Source organism: Ambystoma mexicanum, chromosome 8 (assembly GCF_040938575.1).
Source record: "Ambystoma mexicanum isolate Mex_15411 chromosome 8, UKY_AmexF1_1, whole genome shotgun sequence".
Taxonomy (NCBI): Eukaryota; Metazoa; Chordata; class Amphibia; order Caudata; family Ambystomatidae; genus Ambystoma; species Ambystoma mexicanum.
In genome coordinates, this window is record NC_090929.1 from 806,448,923 (window position 1) to 806,470,145 (window position 21,223).

The 21,223-nt window shown below is 45.8% G+C and overlaps 1 protein-coding gene across 26 annotated transcripts in view; it reads left to right on the forward strand.

Annotated features, from left to right (window-relative positions):
* Nucleotides 1-21,223, forward strand: part of CAMK2G (calcium/calmodulin dependent protein kinase II gamma) — a 2,374,050-nt gene that overhangs the window by 2,224,104 nt on the left and 128,723 nt on the right. For all 26 annotated transcript variants that reach the window (XM_069610663.1, XM_069610670.1, XM_069610673.1 and 23 more), the window contains one exon: nt 8,026-8,120. In XM_069610663.1, coding sequence (XP_069466764.1) covers nt 8,026-8,120 — 95 coding nt within the window. The remainder of the gene's footprint in view (nt 1-8,025; nt 8,121-21,223) is intronic.

Consider the following 21,223-nt stretch of genomic DNA (forward strand, 5'->3'; position numbering starts at 1 on the left):
CCCACCCCTCTGGCTTCCCTAAAGCCCACCCTCCCACCCCTCTGGCTTCCCTAAAGCCCACCTCTGCTTCCCTAAAGCCCACCCTCCCACCCCTCTGGCTTCCCTAAAGCCCACCCTCCCACCCCTCTGCCTCCCCAAAGCCCACCCTCCCACCCCTCTGGCTTCCCTAAAGTCCACTCTCCCTCTTCTAATCTCTAAAGCCCACCCTCTCTCCCCCTCTCCCTTCCCTAAAGCCCACCCTCCTCCCCCTCTCCCTTCCCTAAAGCCTCCCTCCCCTCTCCCTTCCCTAAAGCCCACCCTCCTCCCCCTCTCCCTTCCCTAAAGCCCACCCTCCCTCCCCCTCTCCCTTCCCTAAAGCCCACCCTCCCTCCCCCTCTCCCTTCCCTAAAGCCCACCCTCCCTCCCCCTCTCCCTTCCCTAAAGCCCACCCTCCCTCCCCCTCTCCCTTCCCTAAAGCCCACCCTCCCTCCCCCTCTCCCTTCCCTAAACCCCACCCTCCCTCCCCCTCTCCCTTCCCTAAACCCCACCCTCCCTCCCCCTCTCCCTTCCCTAAACCCCACCCTCCCTCTCCCTTCCCCACCCCACCCTCCCTCCCCCCTCTCCCTCTCCCTTCCCCACCCCACCCTCCCTCCCCCCTCTCCCTCTCCCTTCCCCACCCTCCCTCCCCCCTCTCCCTTCCCCTCCCCCACCCTCCCTCCCCCCTCTCCCTTCCCCTCCCTCCCTCCCCTCCCTCTCCCTTCCCACCCTGCCTCCCCCCTTTCCCTTCCCCACCCTCCCTCCCCCCTCTCCCTTCCCACCCTCCTCCCCACCCTCCCTCCCCCCTCTCCCTTCCCCACCCCACCCTCCCTCCCCCTCTCCCTTCCCCACCCCACCCTCCCTCCCCCTCTCCCTTCCCCACCCCACCCTCCCTCCCCCTCCCCTTCCTCCCCCTCCCTCCCCCTCTCCCTTCCCCACCCCACCCTCCCTCCCCCTCTCCCTTCCCTACCCCCCTCTCCCTTCCCTACCCCACCCTCCCTCCCCTCTCCCTTCCCTACCCACCCTCCTCCCCCTCTCCCTTCCCTACCCCACCCTCCCTCCCCCTCTCCCTTCCCTACCCCACCCTCCCTCCCCCTCTCCCTTCCCTACCCCACCCTCCCTCCCCCTCTCTTCCCTACCCCACCCTCCCTCCCCCTCTGTTCCCTACCCCACCCTCCCTCCCTCTCTCTCCCCTCCCTCCCTCTCTTCCCTCCCTCCCTCTCTCTTCCCTCCCTCCCTCTCTCTTCCCTCCCTCCCTCCCTCTCTCTTCCCTCCCTCCCTCTCCCTCCCCTACCCCACCCTCACTCCCTTCCCCACCCTCCCTCTACCTCTCCCTTCCCTACCCCACTCCCCCTCTCCCTTCCCTACCCTCACTCCCCTCTCCCTTCCCCACCTTCCCTCCCCCTCTCCCTCCCTCCCCCCTCTCCTTCCCCACCCTCCGTCCCCTCCCCCTCCCCCACCCTCCCGCCCCCTCTCCCTTCCCCACCCGCCTTCCCCCTCCGACCCCCTCTCCCTTCCCTACCCCACCCACCCTCTCGCCTCCCCTCTCCAACAGCTCTACCCCACCCACACTCCCCAATCAGAGAGGTTTTAATCCAGAACTCAGTTGACTGAGACAGACCACATATAACTCGCCTGATAATACGAAGTAACTGATCAGATGGCTTGCAGAAGATCATATGCTAAGAAATGTGAAGGGGGGACTCCATGGTAAGGGCAGCTGCAGTAGAACATGAAGAAACAAGCTTGACAGCCTGAGCACAGATCGTTACATTTGATAATTTCTAATACTTCTGGAACAGTATTCACAGGGTCTTTCAGAAATGGTGAAAAATCATCGGCATGAAGGGCTACAGTATTTTCTGGCTTGGACAACCTAATTCCCTTCCAAACCATAGATGTGCTTAGGGTATGGGCCAAAGGTTCCAGAATCAGAGCAACAACTCATATTGATAAAGGACCACCCTATTTAGTGCAGCTTTTCCCTACCCAACTATCGGAGTTAAATTCTCTTATCATACTAAATGGAGGCGTATGCAGAATTCTAAACTGCACAAGACTGGCCAAAGGTTCATAGCTTCAAACAATCAAGAGTAATTCCCACCCAACTGAATCAAACACTTGTTCGGCATTTAAAAAAGAAATTGCTTAATTCTACATAGAATCTCCCAGTTCTTGAATGCTGTTTCTCCCCCTCCTCGCTCTTGCAACATATTTCGTGCTTGGATAATTCCTGATTGATTCACACAGACCGACATAGTCGTACATGACTGTAGTCATAGGGGTCATATTTTTCTTAATATCTTCAAATCCACATTCAAAAGTGAAAGTGGTCTGTAACAGTTATACTCTTGTGGGTGCTTTCCGTGTTTTATAAAAAATATTCCAAATCACTGCCTTTCTCATCCTCAGTGGTAACCTCCAATGAGTTCTAAATGATGACTAAGTCTTGCCACCTATAGCTTTTCATATTCCACATAAAATGTGATGGGTAGACAGTCATGTCCACAAGCTTTGCCTCTTTGCATCAAGTGCATGGCTACCCTAACCTCCTGTTCAGTGAGGGTTATTTCAAGGCCTGATCTTTTGTGAGCAATGACTTGAAGCAGATCCTCTTATCTCGTTAACCATTTTTCCATCATCTGCAACAGGGGATTTGAGAGTATGGTGTGCTAATCCCCAAGTACGCTGTTCATTTTCTCCTGTATATCGACAACCTCGTCATTTGGATCGTTAATCAACATCATCGCCAGCCTGTCTGCTGCTTAGTCAACCATGCTAATAAGGCACGGGAACCACGTCTAGGCATACCCGTCCCGCTCAGTGTGACGACAGCAAAACAAAAGAGGTGATGGCTGGAAGGTTTAGAATTAATCTGAAACTCTGGCATTGCTCTGGCCAACCCTCCAGACCACTTTTATTTGCCTGCCAAGCCATTACAAAAGTGAAAAGACCATATGTAAATCTGGCTTGGTTCCACCTCAAAAGGGTCAGTCCAGCCCGAACTGCTTGATCACATCCTTCTTCACGAGATCACAACCGTCCCCAGCCTTGTTTCAACCTTGTTGGGACTCATAAGTGAGAGGTAGCTTGGGTCTCTAGGCCCAGCAGGCACCGGACCCATGTCTGAGCATGCCCGTCCAACTTGGGGAGGACCATGACTAAACGAAGGTTGAGGGAATGGTATTGATTGCCTAGAATTGATGCAGAAGTGGAAGACTTGATCAAGCACTGTTTACCATGTGCAGAAAGTGACAAATTAAGCACAAGTATGAAGCCCCCCTATAGTCAGTTAAAGTGCCCAGTGTATCCTGGGAAACAGTAGCTTTGGAACTCAGCCCATTGACAACGGTTGGTGCGAAGGGACGGTTCTTTTTTATCTTGATGGATTACAATTCCTAATGGCTGTGTCCAGTGTTCTGAAGATGCCAGAGCAATCTGTATAGTATGTGCTTTAGAAAGTGTTTTAGTGATGAAGAGTTTCCCTCTACATTATCAACAGATAATGGGGTACACTTCAAGTCCGATCTTGTCGGTCATTTTCTTGAAGTGGCAAACGTCTGCCATTACAGTGCTATCTTGCCCCTGGCAGAATGGTGTGGCCGCAAGGTTCAACAGAATAGTGAGTGGTACCCTCAGCTGGCCCGAATGTCTAATCTCGATATGGAAGGGGTTTTTGAGAGAAATGGTGGGGCGTATCGCACAACACCTCACTCAAGTCTGGGCATCTCACTTTTTGTAGCACTGCAGGAAGGAAACCTGTTTGAATTTCTCTGAAATGGCTAGGGATGTCTAGTCGAGTGAGAGTGAACAGTAGACTTATCTAAGGAGTTTGTCTTACAGACAGATGCCTCCCTTACAGGGTTAGGAGCCGTCCTGTCACAGGTTTGCGATGGATTGGAAAATCCAATATTATTCACCAGCCGCAAGTTGGGCCCCTGGGTAAAAAAAAAACTATTCTGTGTTGGAACTGGAGGCTGTGGCCATCAAGTGGGCCAATATCCATCTTAGGTACTACCTATTGGGGCAAAGTTCACACTTGTTACAGACCACTCACCCCTAGTTTGGTTAGCCAACACAAAGACTCCAACCCTAGGGTCATGCAATGTCTTCTAGACCTACAACCTTGTTTCACTGTGGAACAACGAAAAGGAAAAGTCCAGGCAAGTGCAGATTTTCTTTCCCGGTTTCCTCTGTGAAACAAATGTGGCTACATCGCATGGAGGAAGGGTATGTGAGAAACCTGAAGGTGTCTCCCTAGCAAGTCCCCAAGGATCTGTCATCCAGGTGGCCAGGACACCGGCATCACTGTTGGATCCAGTTCCTGGCGGTAGACCAGTGAGGGAGTATCACCTAGATGGGGGGTCCTTGGGGAGTGGGAGTGGAACACCGATGGGTGAGACACAGTATCCTCCTTCTTTCAACACCTTTTCCCCATCCTACCACGTAGGATATTCCCAAATATTACCCCTCCCCTTTCCCAACACAAACATTTTTGCACAACACGAAAGACGATTGACTAACACCAAAGCCGTTTACGTGACATGTCGCTAACAAGGGTCAGGCAAAGGACCAGAATCACACACACCTGACGGCCTTGGCCCTTTCCCTTCCCCACAGGGATAAAAGGTGTAGAACAAGAGCACAGAACTAGCAAGGCAGACAGCACAAAGTGAGAGCTAACTCAGAACGGCAGTTCAAGAGGAGGAGAAAGACAGCGCATACTGAGGGGGTGACGAGGAGAGAAGTGACCTTGCCCTTTCCGACCAGGACCCATGAATACTCCACAGAAGGAATCAGAAGACCGCAAACAATAGCCAGCGTGTGTTGCAGCAGATGTCTACGGTACACGAGACCTCCTATTCTGATAACCAACCCGAGGAGAGACGACGTTCTCTGTGCTACCAACCTTGACTCGAAGGAGAAGAAAGCCAAGCGGTTCATCACAGCCAGTGAGTCGAGGGGAGAGAGGATAAGAAACCGAACTGTGTTGAACGAAAAGTGGCTAATTTGAACTTTAAAAGGTTTAAAGGAACTATTGAAAAAAGAGGGGGGAAACGAGCAACAGAGGAGTCCGGCACCACATGAGTGCTCACGCAGGAAACTCTGGGCAATAGCCCGATGGTAGAGACTACCATAACCAGAAGGCCTTGGGAAAAGGCGAAAAGAGGTCAAAGTGGTCATACAGGGGTCTTGGAAAATCTTCTGTACTTTCGAAAGTCTTGACCGACAGATGATTGTGAAAGAAAGGGAAATTAATCCTGCTTGGTGAATTGAGCGCTGGAACAGTGTGTTGCAAAAGTTGGCAAGAGTGAACCAGATGGAGGGATGCTAACGAGAAGGAGCGAGATCTAAAGTCCCATAGCGAACTGTTCGGTAAAAATGGGCAAGAATAAACCAGGCAGAGGGAAGCTGACACAAAAGGACGAAGCCTGAAGAACTGTTGAAAAAGACATTAAGATTTGTGAAAGTAAGAAGTATTTGAAGACCAGGGGAAGTGAATTGTCCCCCTTGTCAAGTGGGTTGGAGCCCAGTTGAGAGAGATCGAGGGGTGAAAATTCCTCACCCAAAGTCCACTTGGAAAGGAACTCTTGTTTGTTTGTTGTTGAATACATCAGGTCTCTGAAGGCAAGAGACTTTTTACTGAAAAGGAGACTTAACCATCGAAAAACCTGATTGCTGAAACAAAACTGTCGGATCGTGCTGGGAAAGCTTGAGCCTGTGCTGTGCTCCAAGGTCCCACCGTGTCCCGTGCTGAAAACGTGGGGAAGGGAGACCCCTTGCAATCACATCCTGACTTGTTGTTTGAGAACACTTCTTCCTTTATTGAAAACCCTATCCCACACTCTTTCTGTAATTAGTTGTAAGAATTTTACAATTGGTTATTTTAGTATAGGCCTTTGTACTTTTACAAGACGCCACAAGGACTGCCTTATTTTTCATTTGTTGGTCGAAGCTTGCTCCCATCTCAGATTTAGGTTAGGCGTTTTTTCACCATGCATTTACAGTTTAACTTAAACTTTGATCACTTGTGTCTGTCTTTACTGTTGCCACCATGAGTTCCTTACACACCCCACAGGAAACCAGAAGTGTGGGTTGTTCGGGTGAGGTAACTGGGAGAGTTGGATATGGAAGACCAAGAGACCATCTGGAGGACAGAGTGTAACGACATGTGAAGTAGAGTTGACGGCAGATGGCTTGGGGATGTGACCAGGGTACTGCAATGTGAGTGAGTATGACTGAGAAACATGTGAAATAGGCTGTTTAGTGTAGAGTGATTGGGAAGTGGGTATGTGAAGAGAGGGAGGAGAGTGTCATCAGTCAAAGGAGAGGGGAGTAGAAGGAGCAGAAGAAACATTGGCAACCTCAAAGGATGGAGCTGAGAACTAAAATGTTGTGAGGAGGAGGGGTCTAGTAGTAAGTGGAGCGGGCAAGGCGAGCGTGGGGATGAATGATGAATTACTTGTTTCCAATATAGCAAGTGGAATGCACAATTGGCATCCCCCTTAGAACTCTAACCTGAGGTGGGGGAGGGACAGTCTGAGAAGCCCCAGAAGGAGTTTAGGTCACTGTCTTTCAGAAAAAACACCCTCAGACTCGGGCAGCTACTAGGCAGTAGGGGTTACCGCTCAGTAGCACTAACCAGATATTATTGATGACTGGGCCAGGGAGGGGCATCCCACGGGAGCTGAGAGTGACCCTCTAAGGCCCAAAACCAAACACCCTTGGATGGTCTGTGAACCTCAAAATTGTGTGCCCCTTCCGTGACAACAGGTAGGAACTGATTCAGAGGGCGTTACAGTACCAAGCCCGATATAAGAAGTGGTTTGAGGAATGAAGAAGAGTATACCATCACAGTTTGAACACTGCTGATTGGGTCGGAATAAGGAACCTGAGGTTAAGTCGGAAGGTGGATTACTGATTTTCAGCAAACAAGAACGTTGCAAGTATGTTGGTATCCCTGGAAGCTGTGAATAAGTGGAGTCCACACCAGCTTATAAACTGAATTAAGCAATGACGTGTACAAAGATCTGGGAAAATGTGCAACACCAAAACATTCAATTACCAAACCGAATGGGCAATATGTTGGCACCCTTTCAGGTTGAGGACCATGAAGAAACAAATGACTAAGTATGACTTGGTGATGGCTTGGTTTGCCTATGGCGGGGAGGAGTGGGGAGAAATGAATATTGAGATAGCCTACCCCATTTCTGTGAGGTTGGTGCGAGATCCAAACCGAATGTCCTCAACCCAATTCTTACATAAGCAGCAGCAGTGACGGAGAGCGACAGAAGCCATCTGTGTGCAGCCTTTTTCCTTTTCTTCTCTTGTTCCACATTCAACTCCCCTAACTTGCTGATTGTTCTGCCTGGTGTCTGCAACGCATCTCTTTGTAAAGTTAGGATGAGCTGCCAAAAGCCAAGCAATCTCCAAATCAGGAATAATTAGTGTTTATCAGACAGCAAGAAAACTGTTAGAAGTGCGTCCAAGAAGACTGCTTTTTTTTTTACAGAACAAATTAGTTCCAGTATGTTTTAGTAGCTGTCACGTGCCGCCTTTTTTATACATTTAAGACATGTTGCTGTTGAGATTTAAATCTAACTGGGCAGTTTATGGTCAAGTAGTTCCTAGGAACATATTTTAGGTTGGTTCGGTACACCTCATTTTAATGGCAATTCAACCATGTGGGGGAAATCAGGTGTTTTTAACATTGTTTTAGATAACAAACTTGCCCTAAAACACCCTAACGGTTGCACTAGTGTTGTGACCTTGTAGATTTCCCTGTGACAGAAAAAATGAGCCTTGTAACAGATACCCCAATGCTTGATTCACACGATTTGTAGGATAATGTGCAGCAGGTTATCCTATAATGGAAATCAAGATGCACGAATATTGCTGCTGGTAAGCTATTTCTTTTTTTAAAGTGCATTGTTTATAGGTGTGTCTTTAGCTGCCCTGTTAAACTGAGCAAAATGTGTTGTCATACACAATTGTTTTTTTCATTTCTAGAAAGATTTGTGACCCTGGCCTGACCTCTTTTGAACCAGAAGCTCTTGGAAACCTTGTTGAAGGGATGGATTTCCACAAGTTTTACTTTGAGAACTGTGAGTTGATGGGTGTATGTGCTTTGTGTTTTTGAACATTATAAATTCAACAGCTTGTGGGTCTACTCTGTAAGTATTGTACCATGGGACATAAGTTCAGTTTAGCACATGCTAATTTGAAGTAGATTAATGCACAATGTATATTTAAAGAAAATAATGATTTCAAAGTACCTAGTTTTTGCAATGACAATAGTTTATGCCCCCATTGAAAAATACATTCATTAATGGTCAACATTGTAATAGCACGTGTGTTTATAGTTCTAGATTTCATTTCATCATTTGTATAGTGGCTTTCACCAGAGGTATGGTCCAAACATGCTGTAGGCTGAATGCCCTCAGAGGGACTGAAGTATGGGAAAGTAGGGGGTTCTAATATGCATGTGTGCATAATGGCTGTTAAAAGTTATGAGGGCTTGGCCAAGTCCCTGCTAGCCACCCATTTGTAATTGGACTGTATATAGGTGGATAGAGGTACACCTGGGGAAATAAGCTGGAGGGGTTGTATAAGAGGATAGATATTAGTGTGTTGTGGGTACAGTTTGAATTTTTTGTTGTGAAAGCACTGATGAGCAAAGTGTTTTTTCGAGTTGTATGAGAAAGCAGATGCGTGAAAGCGTGTAACCGCGCCTTTGGCAAAAGCGTGAAGTGCAACTGCAATAAAGGCATTGGTTATAATCAGGTGAAAGCCTAGAATTGGTACATTCAGCAGATTCTAAAACATCTGGGTTGATTAATTGTCGTGGGTGTATTCTGCATACATCCAGCTATCATTAAATGGCAATATTTACGACCTCGACTCCACCGAAAGTCAGCATTTTGCCAACACCTGCATTCCATGACGTGGAACCTATTCTGCCATCACCTAGTAACCAAAACTTAGTTGCCCTCATTGGCTCAACTAAGTGCAGCCTCCTGGTCAGCTGGACAGCCCTCCCAAGTGCTATACAACAGCTATCACCAGAGAATCCATCTAGGTGGAAAATACTCCCCTCTCTCTGTATCTATCTAAGGGCACTATATTGCCCACCCTCAGAGTTAATCTAAGTGCGATATGCTGCTCATTCTCATTCTCAAGCCGGTCCAACTGCCGAAACATTCCCCCCCGAAACATTCCCCCATCAAGCAGTTCAAGTGCTGAGACAAAGTCAACCCTCAAAATGCATTGAAGACTAATACATTGCCCACCCCTAATCAGACCAAATTGAGCACATTGTGTCCCTCAAACCCTTGCCCCTTGCCCACCTTTAGTGTTCATTTAGATGCAATATGCTGCCTACTTTAAAGTCTGTCAACTACGCTACATTACCCCTATCAAACCGTCCAGAGACAATGCGCACCCTCAAAATGTATTAAGAGTAATACACTGCCAACCCCTAAACAGTCCAAATGCAACACACAGTTCACCCCCAAAACCATCCAGGTGCCACACCCTGTCTGCATTCAGGAAATCATCCCAGTGCGACACATTGCCCACTGTGAGGGGTCAGAAATGCGAGACAGACACACAAGTATAGGTTTCTCACAAGTTGCCATTTTATTAAATAGGGGTGTGACAAACGCCCATCTTTCCCTAACCTAACAAGGATTTCTCCACCTAACAAACTAAGGAAAATGACCTAATGTTCAGAAATATCTGTTCCTCGCACTAATACATTGAAGAAAATCAGGAATTATTTGGTGGTTTTATCTTCACACTGTAACATATACTTTCAAATACAAAAGGTATAATCAGAAATCCTTGTGACCAGGGTGGAATCCCCTTCCCCTGGATCAAGTCAGAATTTTGCAAACCAAAGTTCAGTTTCAGAAAAGGTATTTGCACTAGCCAAGTGTTCTACTCCAGGTAGAAATTCAAGCTCTTTTCATTCAATGTATGCTTCACTTAGCAAAGTGACTGGCTTCGTTCAAAGGCGTTTTCATACTTGCAAATAATAGTTTGTTTCTTCAACCTTCTGCTTGGTAAACCAAAAGACTTTCTCTTCACACAGCAAGTCAGAAGTCAAGGTAAATGTTCCCCTGAAGCTCAAGCAATTGTTATCAAGTCATAGTCCTTCTTTAGTAGCTGCATCTTAGTCGGGATGGTTATACCACAGTTCATCAAACACTGTAATGGATTGCCACTTCTTTCCACCACAACCTTCTACCACATTCACAGTACTTCAAATGATCTTCTTCCTGGTACACTCGTTTTCCAGGACTACCCACTATGTATCCCTTTCCTGGTTTAATCTCCTGCCAGGATAAAACTCTTACTACTACATCTTGTACTCTGTGGTAAGGCTTGTTAACACAATTGGCATACAGTTTGTTTTCCAACATACTGCATAAAAGGATACTAGTTCTCACATTGATCTGTTTGCCATAAGCCATGAAGGTTACACTTATCCCCCCCACCCTTGTTCCTTATTAGAATGCAGGTTTCTCTCCTGCTGTATTTGTTTTTATTTTACATAACCTCTTGGCTGGCAGTAATGTGGTTTACAACTTCCTCCCTCAAGGTAGCTTGTTATGGAACGGTCAGATTCAATTTTCCTTGGTGTCACTCAAGCTTTCTTGGGGTTTGGCAATATAAGTTATACTGTCCCCTTTTTAGATGTCCCTCTTCAGCAAAGTTGTATCTCATTTGGTTTAATATTGCCCCGCTTTGGCTGCGCAATTCGTGTTATAATATCCACTTATTGGATATTTCCCAACTTGGCTTCGCCATATGGGTTACAATATTCTCCTATTCAACTTCTCGTACTAGGAGCGTTGCTCCCAGTTTGCTTTCAAAAGTTAGGTATTCAAAACAGTTCAGCGGTCTCCTTCAGAGCCCCCCGGGGTCACCTGATCAGGCCAACTCACGGGTCTGTCCTGGCGTCTCCTTCGGACACGCTGCTCCCACTTCGTCGTTCGTTCCCAACTCCTGCAATGTTTGACAGCTTCCGCCAGACCTTTCGCTGCTTGCGCTGTCAATGAAGCCTGCACAACCCTGTGCGCTCACCGGTGAGAACCTTACACTGAAGCAGGCTGCAGGACGCAGGGAGCTTCTCTCTCCCTCTGGGTCACCGGCCTCAATACTGCTTCCTGCTGTGCATGCTCTGCATACACCAGGGATCCTGACCTCCACTAGACTCTCCACACGGCGTCCCGCTGTCAACACTGCCTCGACCTCTGCTTCTTCCTAAAATTAATTATCAAAACCATTCTGTTTAGAGGATTTATAAAATGTACTTTTAAGGAAGATTGTAAAGGAAGTAATGGTCTTCTTAGGTTTATAATCCAAACACAATGTAGAATCATAGCTACTGAAAGTAGTTGTATTAACTCCACTCCCTGTCCCTTATATACATCAAGGCTTTCATATTTACAAAGAGGGTTCCTGTGCTTAATACATTGGTTAAATCTGGGAGGGAGACCTCACTGTGACGACAATCCATTAAATATTCAGTCATTATGGAAACCTCATTCTTAGAAGAGGATGAATACTGCGTCGCTCCTCACAAAGTCCCCACATTCCCTGGATGGCCTTCTCATCCCAGGTGATCCGTTCTCCTAATACCACCCCCAGGGTTAGGGTCCGGTAGTGGCTGCCTTTGCCTGGCCACATGGGGTGAAACTAGCTATTCCTATTTCAGTCAGGGCTGGCTCAGGCATTGTATCACACAACCAAAACCAGACACTCACAACACAGAATGCATATTTACTACTCCCTCCATTCAGGTAGGCTCCACCCCATGGGTGTACCCAAAACAAACAAACCCTGGGAAGGCTCCAGCCAGTCTGGCAGGGTGCAGCCCCAGAGCCATGTATGGTCCTTCCACCCAACAACCATTCAGGGGAAAGGGAGAGAGCCAGGGCTTCTCAGGCATTTTATAAACAAGGGGATAAGTCATAAGAAACCAAGATGCCACCAGTGGCCAACCTGCCTTTGTGTAGGAATCCATTGATTCCTATGGCAGGGCCTGGGTACTCCAGAAATGGAGGAAACCTAGAGCCACTGTCTCATCAGCATGTAGTTGCCACCCGCCCATACCCTGCTCTGTGGGCAGCACATGTGCCCAAAAACATACAATTAGGGGTACATGGTTTGTACCCATTTCCATGGGTGCCTTAAGGGTGTGCCATGGGTCTTTGTCCACCAAGAACAAAATGAAGAGCTTCACTGCCAGGGGTCCAAACTGGACTCCTGTGCAGAAAATAAGCAGAACACACAGAATAAGGTGGTCTAGGTACAAGGACAGGGATGCCCTCTCCATCCAATGCCTTTCCAGCATCATAGCATGTCATACACATTTATGCTTAAAAAGTTAATGAACTTGGTGAATTTCCATACTCATAACCTATTTGCGGGTTTAGAGGGGGGCATGCGTTGTCATGCAGGGGAGTTGGCGATCCTGGCTGTGTAGTGTGGGCATGGAAACGAGGTGATTAGGTGGTTTGTGACCGTTGCCAATGTGTAGCAGGGGGAACTGGCAATTGGAAGGGAGGTTTTGTGTCAGATAACCTTTCCTATTTTTTTCCTTTTGGACTTTTTCTTAAAATGTCAGCTATGTTTGTGTTATGCTGACTAAGATGGTTTTACAGGAGATTTGATGGGGTGAGGGTAGGGATGTGGTACCAAAGGTGTCTCAAGAAGAGAAGGACTTTCTACTTTTTCGTCTGTCATGGTGCATTTGGGCTTCTTTGATTATTTCACCTTTTGTTTAAAGGTGAGTATAGTTTTGTATCACTGTCTGTTCTTGTTTCATGTTTTTTGCACATTGTAAAATCCAATAAAGAATTATTGGAAAGAAATCATAACATAATATTATACTGCAGAAAACTAATAAAATTAAGAGTGTAGTCAATATTCCTTAGAGGAGTAGAATTGAAATGAGAGTTCTACGGTTGGAAATTTAATAACATCAAATATTACAAACTGATAATAATACGATGTGTATAATGCTGGGTCTTGATTGTATTGATGCTAGGCGAGACTAGTGCTTCATTTGTGTGGCTAATTTTGTTGCAAGAAAATTGAAATCTCTATTAAAAATAAATCCCCACCTCTCCTGATTGGAAGATGAGCAGGATTCAAACTTGTGTTTCTCTAGTAAGAGGTCTCCTTGCTAGGGAACAATGTTTTATTAAATTTGGAAACCACTTAAGACATTTGCACAGTTAGTTTCAACTTTGATACTGAGGATGGCAGAAGGACTAGGTTCGATATAAGCATACTAATCCGATGTTAAACAATAGCGTGATTATAGAACAGGGTTCAAAATTGTCAGGAGCTTGGAGCTATTTATACTTCTAGAAGAGCTTAACACCAACAGCTACCAGGATCTACTCTGACCCCCTAAGCCAACAGCTGCTGTTCAAACATACCTATCTGACATTAACTGTGCTGTGAAATATGTATGAGCGTTAGGCCATACGTAGAAGACTTTAAAACACAGTGAATCATATTTAATTAACAAAATAGTATGTGTATCCTATGTACAAGTTAGATTTGTGACTTTTTATGAACTAGCTCCTTGTTCCATAGGTAGTTCGTTCCTGCTTACTGAGTGGTGCCTGATATTTAGGGCCTGCTTTTTAGCCCCAGTTCACTAAATCCTTATTTTTATCCCTTTATGAGGTTAATGTATTTTACACATTCTCCAGCAATTCGCGTGTAATGGGACTTGAATAAAGCATATTCAAAATAAAGCATTCCATCAGATACTTTGTAAGGACCATAAAGTTCTCTGAGGGAGGTTACAGAGTATTCACACCTAAGCCCAGGAGCCACGTTTCACATCCTGACAGAGTGAGAGTGGATGGATTAAGAAGGTATAAACCGAGAAGAGTGCAAAGAACTGCAACCTTCACAGCTAAACCACGTGCCACATTTTCGCTTCCGACTGAAGGAGAGCATATACCAATGGAAGACCTGGTAAGAGGGAACAGAGCTGAGGGTCGGGAGGCTGTAAATAAGATCTGCACTCAATTTCTAGTTGGCAGAAAAAGCTTTAAAAATGTTGCAGGAGAACAGATGGTTGAGTCACATAGTTGTAGTAAGGATACTGTTAAAAGTAAAAAATAACAAGAAGATACGTGCTAGGCAAGAGCAGTCACAAGAATACATGCTTCAAGGCCATTTTAATAGACTTGTCACTGTCCTGAGGTCCATACAGGTAGAATGGAGTCGAGGCGATGTGTGCTGAGATGCATCTTTTGGATAGTGTGGCTTCTACAAATTACAAATGGAATAGCCCAGTCTTCGTTGTAGGGAGATGTGTGTGAAGCCAGAGGAAAGTACTTGGTTTAGTACATGCAGTATTACCCCCAAAAACCGAATGAGAAAATAAAGAGGTGGAAAAGAGCACGTTTTTTTGGGGTGGTTTTTTGTGAGATTTTCGCACATTTTTATTAAAAAATCGATGGGTTGGGGTAAGCGTATAACTTAATGTAGTGGGTCTCACCCCGCATTATCTTTTTTTAAAACATTAAAAAAGCCAAACAATAGTTTTTGTGATTCAACTTTTCCACCTTGTTATTTTTTATTTTTTTTCCACTTAGATCCGTACAGGCTGCCACTGAAGCCTGCTTGGGTGCATGCTGTGAACTGTTTAGGCAAATTGGAGGGGTGGGAGCTGGCAAACGAGCAGCATCATTTGTCTTCATTGGCAATCTGGACTGGTCTCCCTAAGGCTCTGTAGTTCAGGAGGTTAAAGCTGTTAGTGAATGTCTCCTCCACTAATGCTGCTTGATCCTGGTGCTTCAATGGGAGTTTTGCTTAGACTCCTTCTCCTCAGATGTTAAAGCAGCACAAAACGTTATGAAGATGTTGATGGTTTGGTTTCAGGCACAAGAGATTAAAGTTAACATTTCAGGACCACAATTTCAAAGACTAGGAAGGCAAATTACTTCTGATATAGACAGATCCATACACTCTAGTAAAAATGAGTATCCATTCAAAGACGAGTAATTGCCTGACACTTACTGAGCTCCTGCCAGAACCTCCAGTGCGTTGTGGGGTAACTAGTACCTTATAAAAATGTCTAGAGACTTTTGAGGGACAACAGGAAAATCGGTCCCTTTCTCCCTACTCCAAGAGTGGTTCAATTACCAGGTCCTTGTTCTCTCACATATCGGAAACCTGCTACTCACTGGCCTTGCTCATGCCACTGAAAGCTGCCCCCACACTGCTGCTCTGTTAATCACATGAGCCTACGTGTTCTATGCTAGCTTCCACTAACTGCTTGCATGAGCTGCTGCAATCATTTTCAAAGCCCCCTTTATCGAGAACCAAGATAACCTATCCAGCCGCTAACACTCGGGCGGTAATCTACCTGCAGCTTAGTCGCATGATAGAAAGACTTGAAGTATAAAAAGTTTCAAAAGAAAGGACTTGCAGCTGTGGGGGATCTCTTGCTCTGCATTCAGAATCTTGAACAATCACCCCCAGCGTATCTGACTAGCACCCATCCAAAGCAGTTGAGAATTCAGAACCTGCCTCTCCCATCAGCACAAGTCCCCTTGGGTCTTGTAAGGAAGGCATGTTATCAACAGTAAGGCAGACACAAGTGACCACACTTCAAGGGTGTTTGTTGAACTTCAAAAAGGGTTTGAAAAATGCACATCTAATCCCAACTCTACAGATGGGAGCAAGCTACGACCATCAAATAATAACGCGGTCCTAGTGGTGTCTTGTCAAATAAAAGGGTCTATACTAATACACCTATGGCCAATCCTTAGCTCTAAATACAAATAGTGTGGAAAACAATGTTATGCAAAAAGAAAGAAGTGTTCAAGAAATGATATGTCAGGCTGTTCAGGCCATTGGCCTCCCTTCCCCACATTTTCAGCACAGGACAAGGCGGTACACTCGAGCTTACCACAGTCTCTGGCTTCTCTCGAGGGTGCAGTTCACACATTAGCATCAGGGCCTTCTGTGCCCAAGTCTCCTTGCCTTTCAAAGTCTCTTCTTACAGAGGACCTGATGCAACAAACAAACAATAAGTTAGTTTCCTCTTAGGATTTCACAGGTACTCAATTTGTCAGGTGATTCACTATTCACCTCGCATCCCCCTCATCCGGGCTCAGATCCCCTTTCGGCACAATGTTCAATCAGTCTCTCTCCAGGCTCAAAACAACTTTAATTCACTTTACCACTTACCTGCTTTCTTCCAGAAGCTTTCAATTGATCTCCCTCCTTTGGGCTCAAATCAACTTTATCTATGTTGTCATCAATTTGCTTGACAGTATCAGCATCAAAGACTTTCACAGGATTTTGCTAGACCCCGTTGCAGGACCACTTCGATGTACACTTCTTTTGCCAGTTTTTCACCTTTCTTAACTCAGTTGGCTACCCTACAGAGACTTTTCGAATGAGCACTCATGCGGTGCCGGACCACTCTGTCCAGGGCATTGTCTGTTGGTTTCAAAGTTCAATCACTCATCTTTTGTTCACCTTTACTCGCGTTCACCATATAATGTTGCAGCTTGAAACCTTGTATTCAACACAGGTCTGGTATCAGTCTCCCCGACTCACCGGCTGTGTTGACTTCACTGGCGCTGCTTTGTTGTAGGAGCTAAGGACAGCAACACAGCGGCAGGCGGTTCTTCCCGCCTTGAATATCGACGCGGGTGGGCCCTGGATACCTCTGACACACAATGCAGGATTCTTCGACTTTCTTCCTGATCTTATGGTTTCTATTCATGAAGGTAACGGTTCCTCGTTGAAAAGGACAAGGGCATTTCCCTCCTTGCAATCCCCTTCTGTTTTGCCGTCTTTCGCTTCGTATTAAACTGCCATCTTGGAACGTGTGTGTGTGTGTGTGTGTGTGTGTGTGTGTGTGTGTGTGTGTGTGTGTGTGTGTGTGTGTGTGTGTGTGTGTGTGTGTGTGTGTGTGTGTGTGTGTGTGTGTGTGTGTGTGTGTGTTAGTTACTATCCTTGTGGGGACTTGGGTGTGTAAACATGCACACGCTGTGGGGACTTGATTTCACTGTGGGGACCTAAACCCAAGTCCCCACATGGTAATGCCTTCCAAATGACTTAAAACAACTTAAAAGACATCTGTGCCAATTTTTAGAACTTTTTAAAAAATGGCTTTGTGGGGACCTGTGTTTATTTTGGTGTGTTGATTTTTTACTCAGCTCTGCCCCCGCAGGGTGGGTGTGGTATTGCAGTCATCAACACACAGACAGGAATTTAAACACACTTGATAAATCAGATGCCCTACATGCTTAGGCAGCAGACAGCAGATTCATGGGAACCATTTATACACAAATTCAATTGTGTTTTAAATGGCCTGAACTCTGCGTTTAAATGTAAAATAATGAAATTAAGCTGTTTTTTGTGTATTTTGTATGTTTACAGAATTGAATATAATTGATACGCAACATAAGTCTTCCCTCATTGCACAACACACATCCAGATTCATTTTAAGCATTGGCTACTTTGTAACAAACCAATCACAATGTGACTTACTTTACTTCCTTATTTTTCTGTGATTTTGTTGAAGTCCCCATAGGGGTGGTGTGTGATGAAATTGAATTCCACACTGTGAAGACAACACATTATGTGCACTGATGTCATCTTGTCCACACTGTGAAGACACCACATTATGTGCACTGATGTCATCTTGTCCACACTGTGAAGACAACACATTATGTGCACTGATGTCATCTTGTCTATAGTCTGATATGTGAATTAATTGAATGTTGGCATCACATTTTGTCTGATTACACAAACATATTCACAGGGTTAATGTTTAATTGATACTAATTTGGTTTCATTACAAGTTCATCTCTAAGGGTCAAAGTGGCAGTACTGGAATTGCCGCCACTTTGATCAGTCTGCTGATATACGGGTTATTGAAAATGGACGCTAATTCCTCTGGTGGAATTAACCCTGAAGAAATTAGCACTGGAGGAATAAGCAATGAAAACCAGTGATAATTCCCCCGGGGATACATCCTCCAGTGGAATTAGAGCTGGAAATAAAAATGCTAATTCCATCCTATCTTCAGGTTAAAATACTGAACGAAACACAGCCAAAAATAGTGGCCGATTTTAACCAAAAATACCCAAAAGGCGAAGGAAAATGCATTCAGGTGATGCAAATGAAGCCACAGATGCACCCAATTGGCCATAAAAGGGTATGTGAATACAAATAGTATGGCATGATGCTGAAGTCCCCATAGAGCTGATATGATGGTACTGAGTCCACCAAAAGGATGGTGTGTGGTCATGTTCAGGTCCCCACTGGGATGTTGTTTGATGACAAAGAGGTCCTCACAGGGATGGTGTGTCATGGCATATTAGGCCCCATAAGAATAGTTTGTAATTATGCTCAAGGTCCCATAGAGATGGAATGCAATGATATTGAATCCTCCAACTGGATGGTGTGTGCTGATGTTGAGGTCCCCACAGGGTTGATATGTGATCATATTTAAGTCCTCACATGGATGGTGTGTGCTGATGGTGAGGTCCCCACAGGGATGATCTGTGATGATATTTAAGTCCTCACATGGATGGTGTGTGCTGATGTTGAGGTCCCCACAGCATTGATATGTGATGATATTTAAGTCCTCACATGGATGGTGTGTGTTGTTGTTGAGGTCCCCACAGGGTTTATATGTGATGATATTTAAGTCCTCATGTGGATGGTGTGTGCTGATGGTGAGGTCCCCACAGGGATGATATGTGATGATATTTAAGTCCTCACATGGATGGTGTGTGCTGATGGTGAGGTCCCCAAAGGGATGATATGTGATGATATTTAAGTCCTCACGTGGATGGTGTGAGCTGATGTTGAGGTCCCCACAGGGTTGATATGTGATGATATGGAAGTCCTCACATGGATGGTGTGTGCTGATGTTGAGGTCCCCACAGGGTTGATATGTGATGATATTGAAGTCCTCACATGGATAGTGTGTGATGATGTTGAAGTCTCCTTAATGAAGATGTATAATGATATTAAAGTTTTCATACGTGGGCTCTTTGACATTATATGCCTTACAGATATATTATGCTTCAAGGAAGAAAGAGAGAGGTTTTGTGAAGATGTTGAAATAATTTAAGAAAATATTTATAGGCCCAAGTGTGTTTTATGTTAATTTGAACTCCTGTAATGGTAACGTTACATCAAGCTCTGCTTAGTACATGACCAAATCAGCAATCGAACGAAATCTCACCTGACAATGGGGGTCATTACGAGTTGGGCGGTATTCTGTCTGTAAATCCACTGGACTTTCGGTTACTTCCACTTGCTCATGCAGAGTTACCGCTGGATTACACATGGTGGCGGCGGAGTATGTTTCCATTTTTTCACATTGGACTCTATGGGGCATTTTTGGCAGAATTACTGCAGCAGTAATTCTGCCGCAGTAATTTCACTGAAAATGGGTAGAAAGTCAGCAGAGTTGGCTCCAGTTCATAGCTGGAGGTGAATCCTTTACATTTCTGCCAAACGTCTGCCACATTTCACCTACTTTACTGTGCCCATTTATTTAACATGAAATTCACGACTGTCCTTCTTTACCGGCATGTTGAAGCTGTCCCTCAACTCCATTTAGGAGATTTGTTGTTGCTTCAGAGACCACGGCCCAAAATTCAAAAGATAACTTGGCCAAGGTGCAGGGTGCATTTAGTGCTTTCAGGGCAAGGATGCCCGTAGTTAATATTGTGTGCCCCTGAGCATCCAGTCTCTTGCTCCCCCTGTCAGGAGACAAAAGGGGGAAAATGTGGTTTGGAAGCTAGCCATCATGACCTTCACCACCAAACCTTATGCGGATGCATGGGTGGAGCGCGGCAAGACCACCCCCCTTACATTTCTTGGAGGCACTGCTGAGCTCACCTCTGGTGTGCCTATACCTATCCGACCCTACCTACCGACCTAGGCATACCTACTCTTTCTCTTCTCTGGGTTAGTGTACATATTTCTAGTGTAAATTTCAATTTTTCTTTTGTGCACATTTGTGGAAAAGGATTTGATTATATTCTTGTAATAATTGTGATTTGCCACCACAGCAGATAGACAGGCACCATCTTCATTAATGGGGTTCCAGCAGCCAGCTGGGCTGAGCGTGAGGGGTTTAAGACTGACCATTAATTATTTATAGGTGATGTCGCATGGAGCACACCCCTACAACATGTGCTCAAAATGGCGGTGTCCCTAGAGTCCCTCGAGTCCCTCACAGGCTAGGTCAAGTGCCTGGGTAAAGACCTTGGCCCAGCAAGGACCAGTATCCTGGTCTGCCATGGCCCTAAGAAAGTCGACGCTGAGACGTTGCCCCTTAGCATCCACAGGTGTTACTCAATATTGTCCTATCCTCTTTGGGCATTAAATACCTGGCCAGTGTTAAAGGCTAGCCTACCATCCACACCACCTATGCCTAGCTCAGGCCCTGCCCTGCCCTTCCTTGACCAACACTGCATGCATTCACCCTGCAGTGACCACTGCAGGTGCCATCTTTGCTGCACCAACAAACAACCCTAGTTCACCTGGGAGTAGCATGCACCAGTTCTACACCAGAGGATAGAGGCACCATACTGAACTCTTCCTCCATGGCAAATGCTTTCAAGCATATTTTGAATGAGGGTATCATGACACCAGCAGAACATGGACCCTATATCTGCCTGAGACCCTACTCAGGTGAGAAACTGACCCCGAGATGTGAAGAGGAATATCGGGCATTGCAGTAGTCGAGTTTCGACATAATTCGGGCTATCGCTAGGGTGCTGCTGCTCTTAGTGGATAGGTAAGGTTTGCAGGCATGTATAGGCTTACAAGTGTACGCTGTGGCGGATGTAGTGGCGTTGGCTTGTTTTCCCATGCTCAGTGTGGAGTCTAAGTAGAAGCCTAGGGTTTTAGTCTCTTGAGCCACTTTGATGGTGATGCCATCAATAATAAATGCAGAGTATTGTGCATCGAGTTTATTGAGTTGGGCTGGAGCACCTAGGATTAGGATTTCTGTCTTTTCGTCATTCAGGCATAATCCATGGACCGCCATCCATGACTTGGTAGGTGTTGTTTAGGAAGACTAGATCTCGGTCGTAGTCGCCTGATAGGGGGAGTAGTATCTGGGTATCATCTGCATTGTTGGTGTAGATGATCCGTAGACGGTCCAGTTTGTCGAATAGCGGTTTAG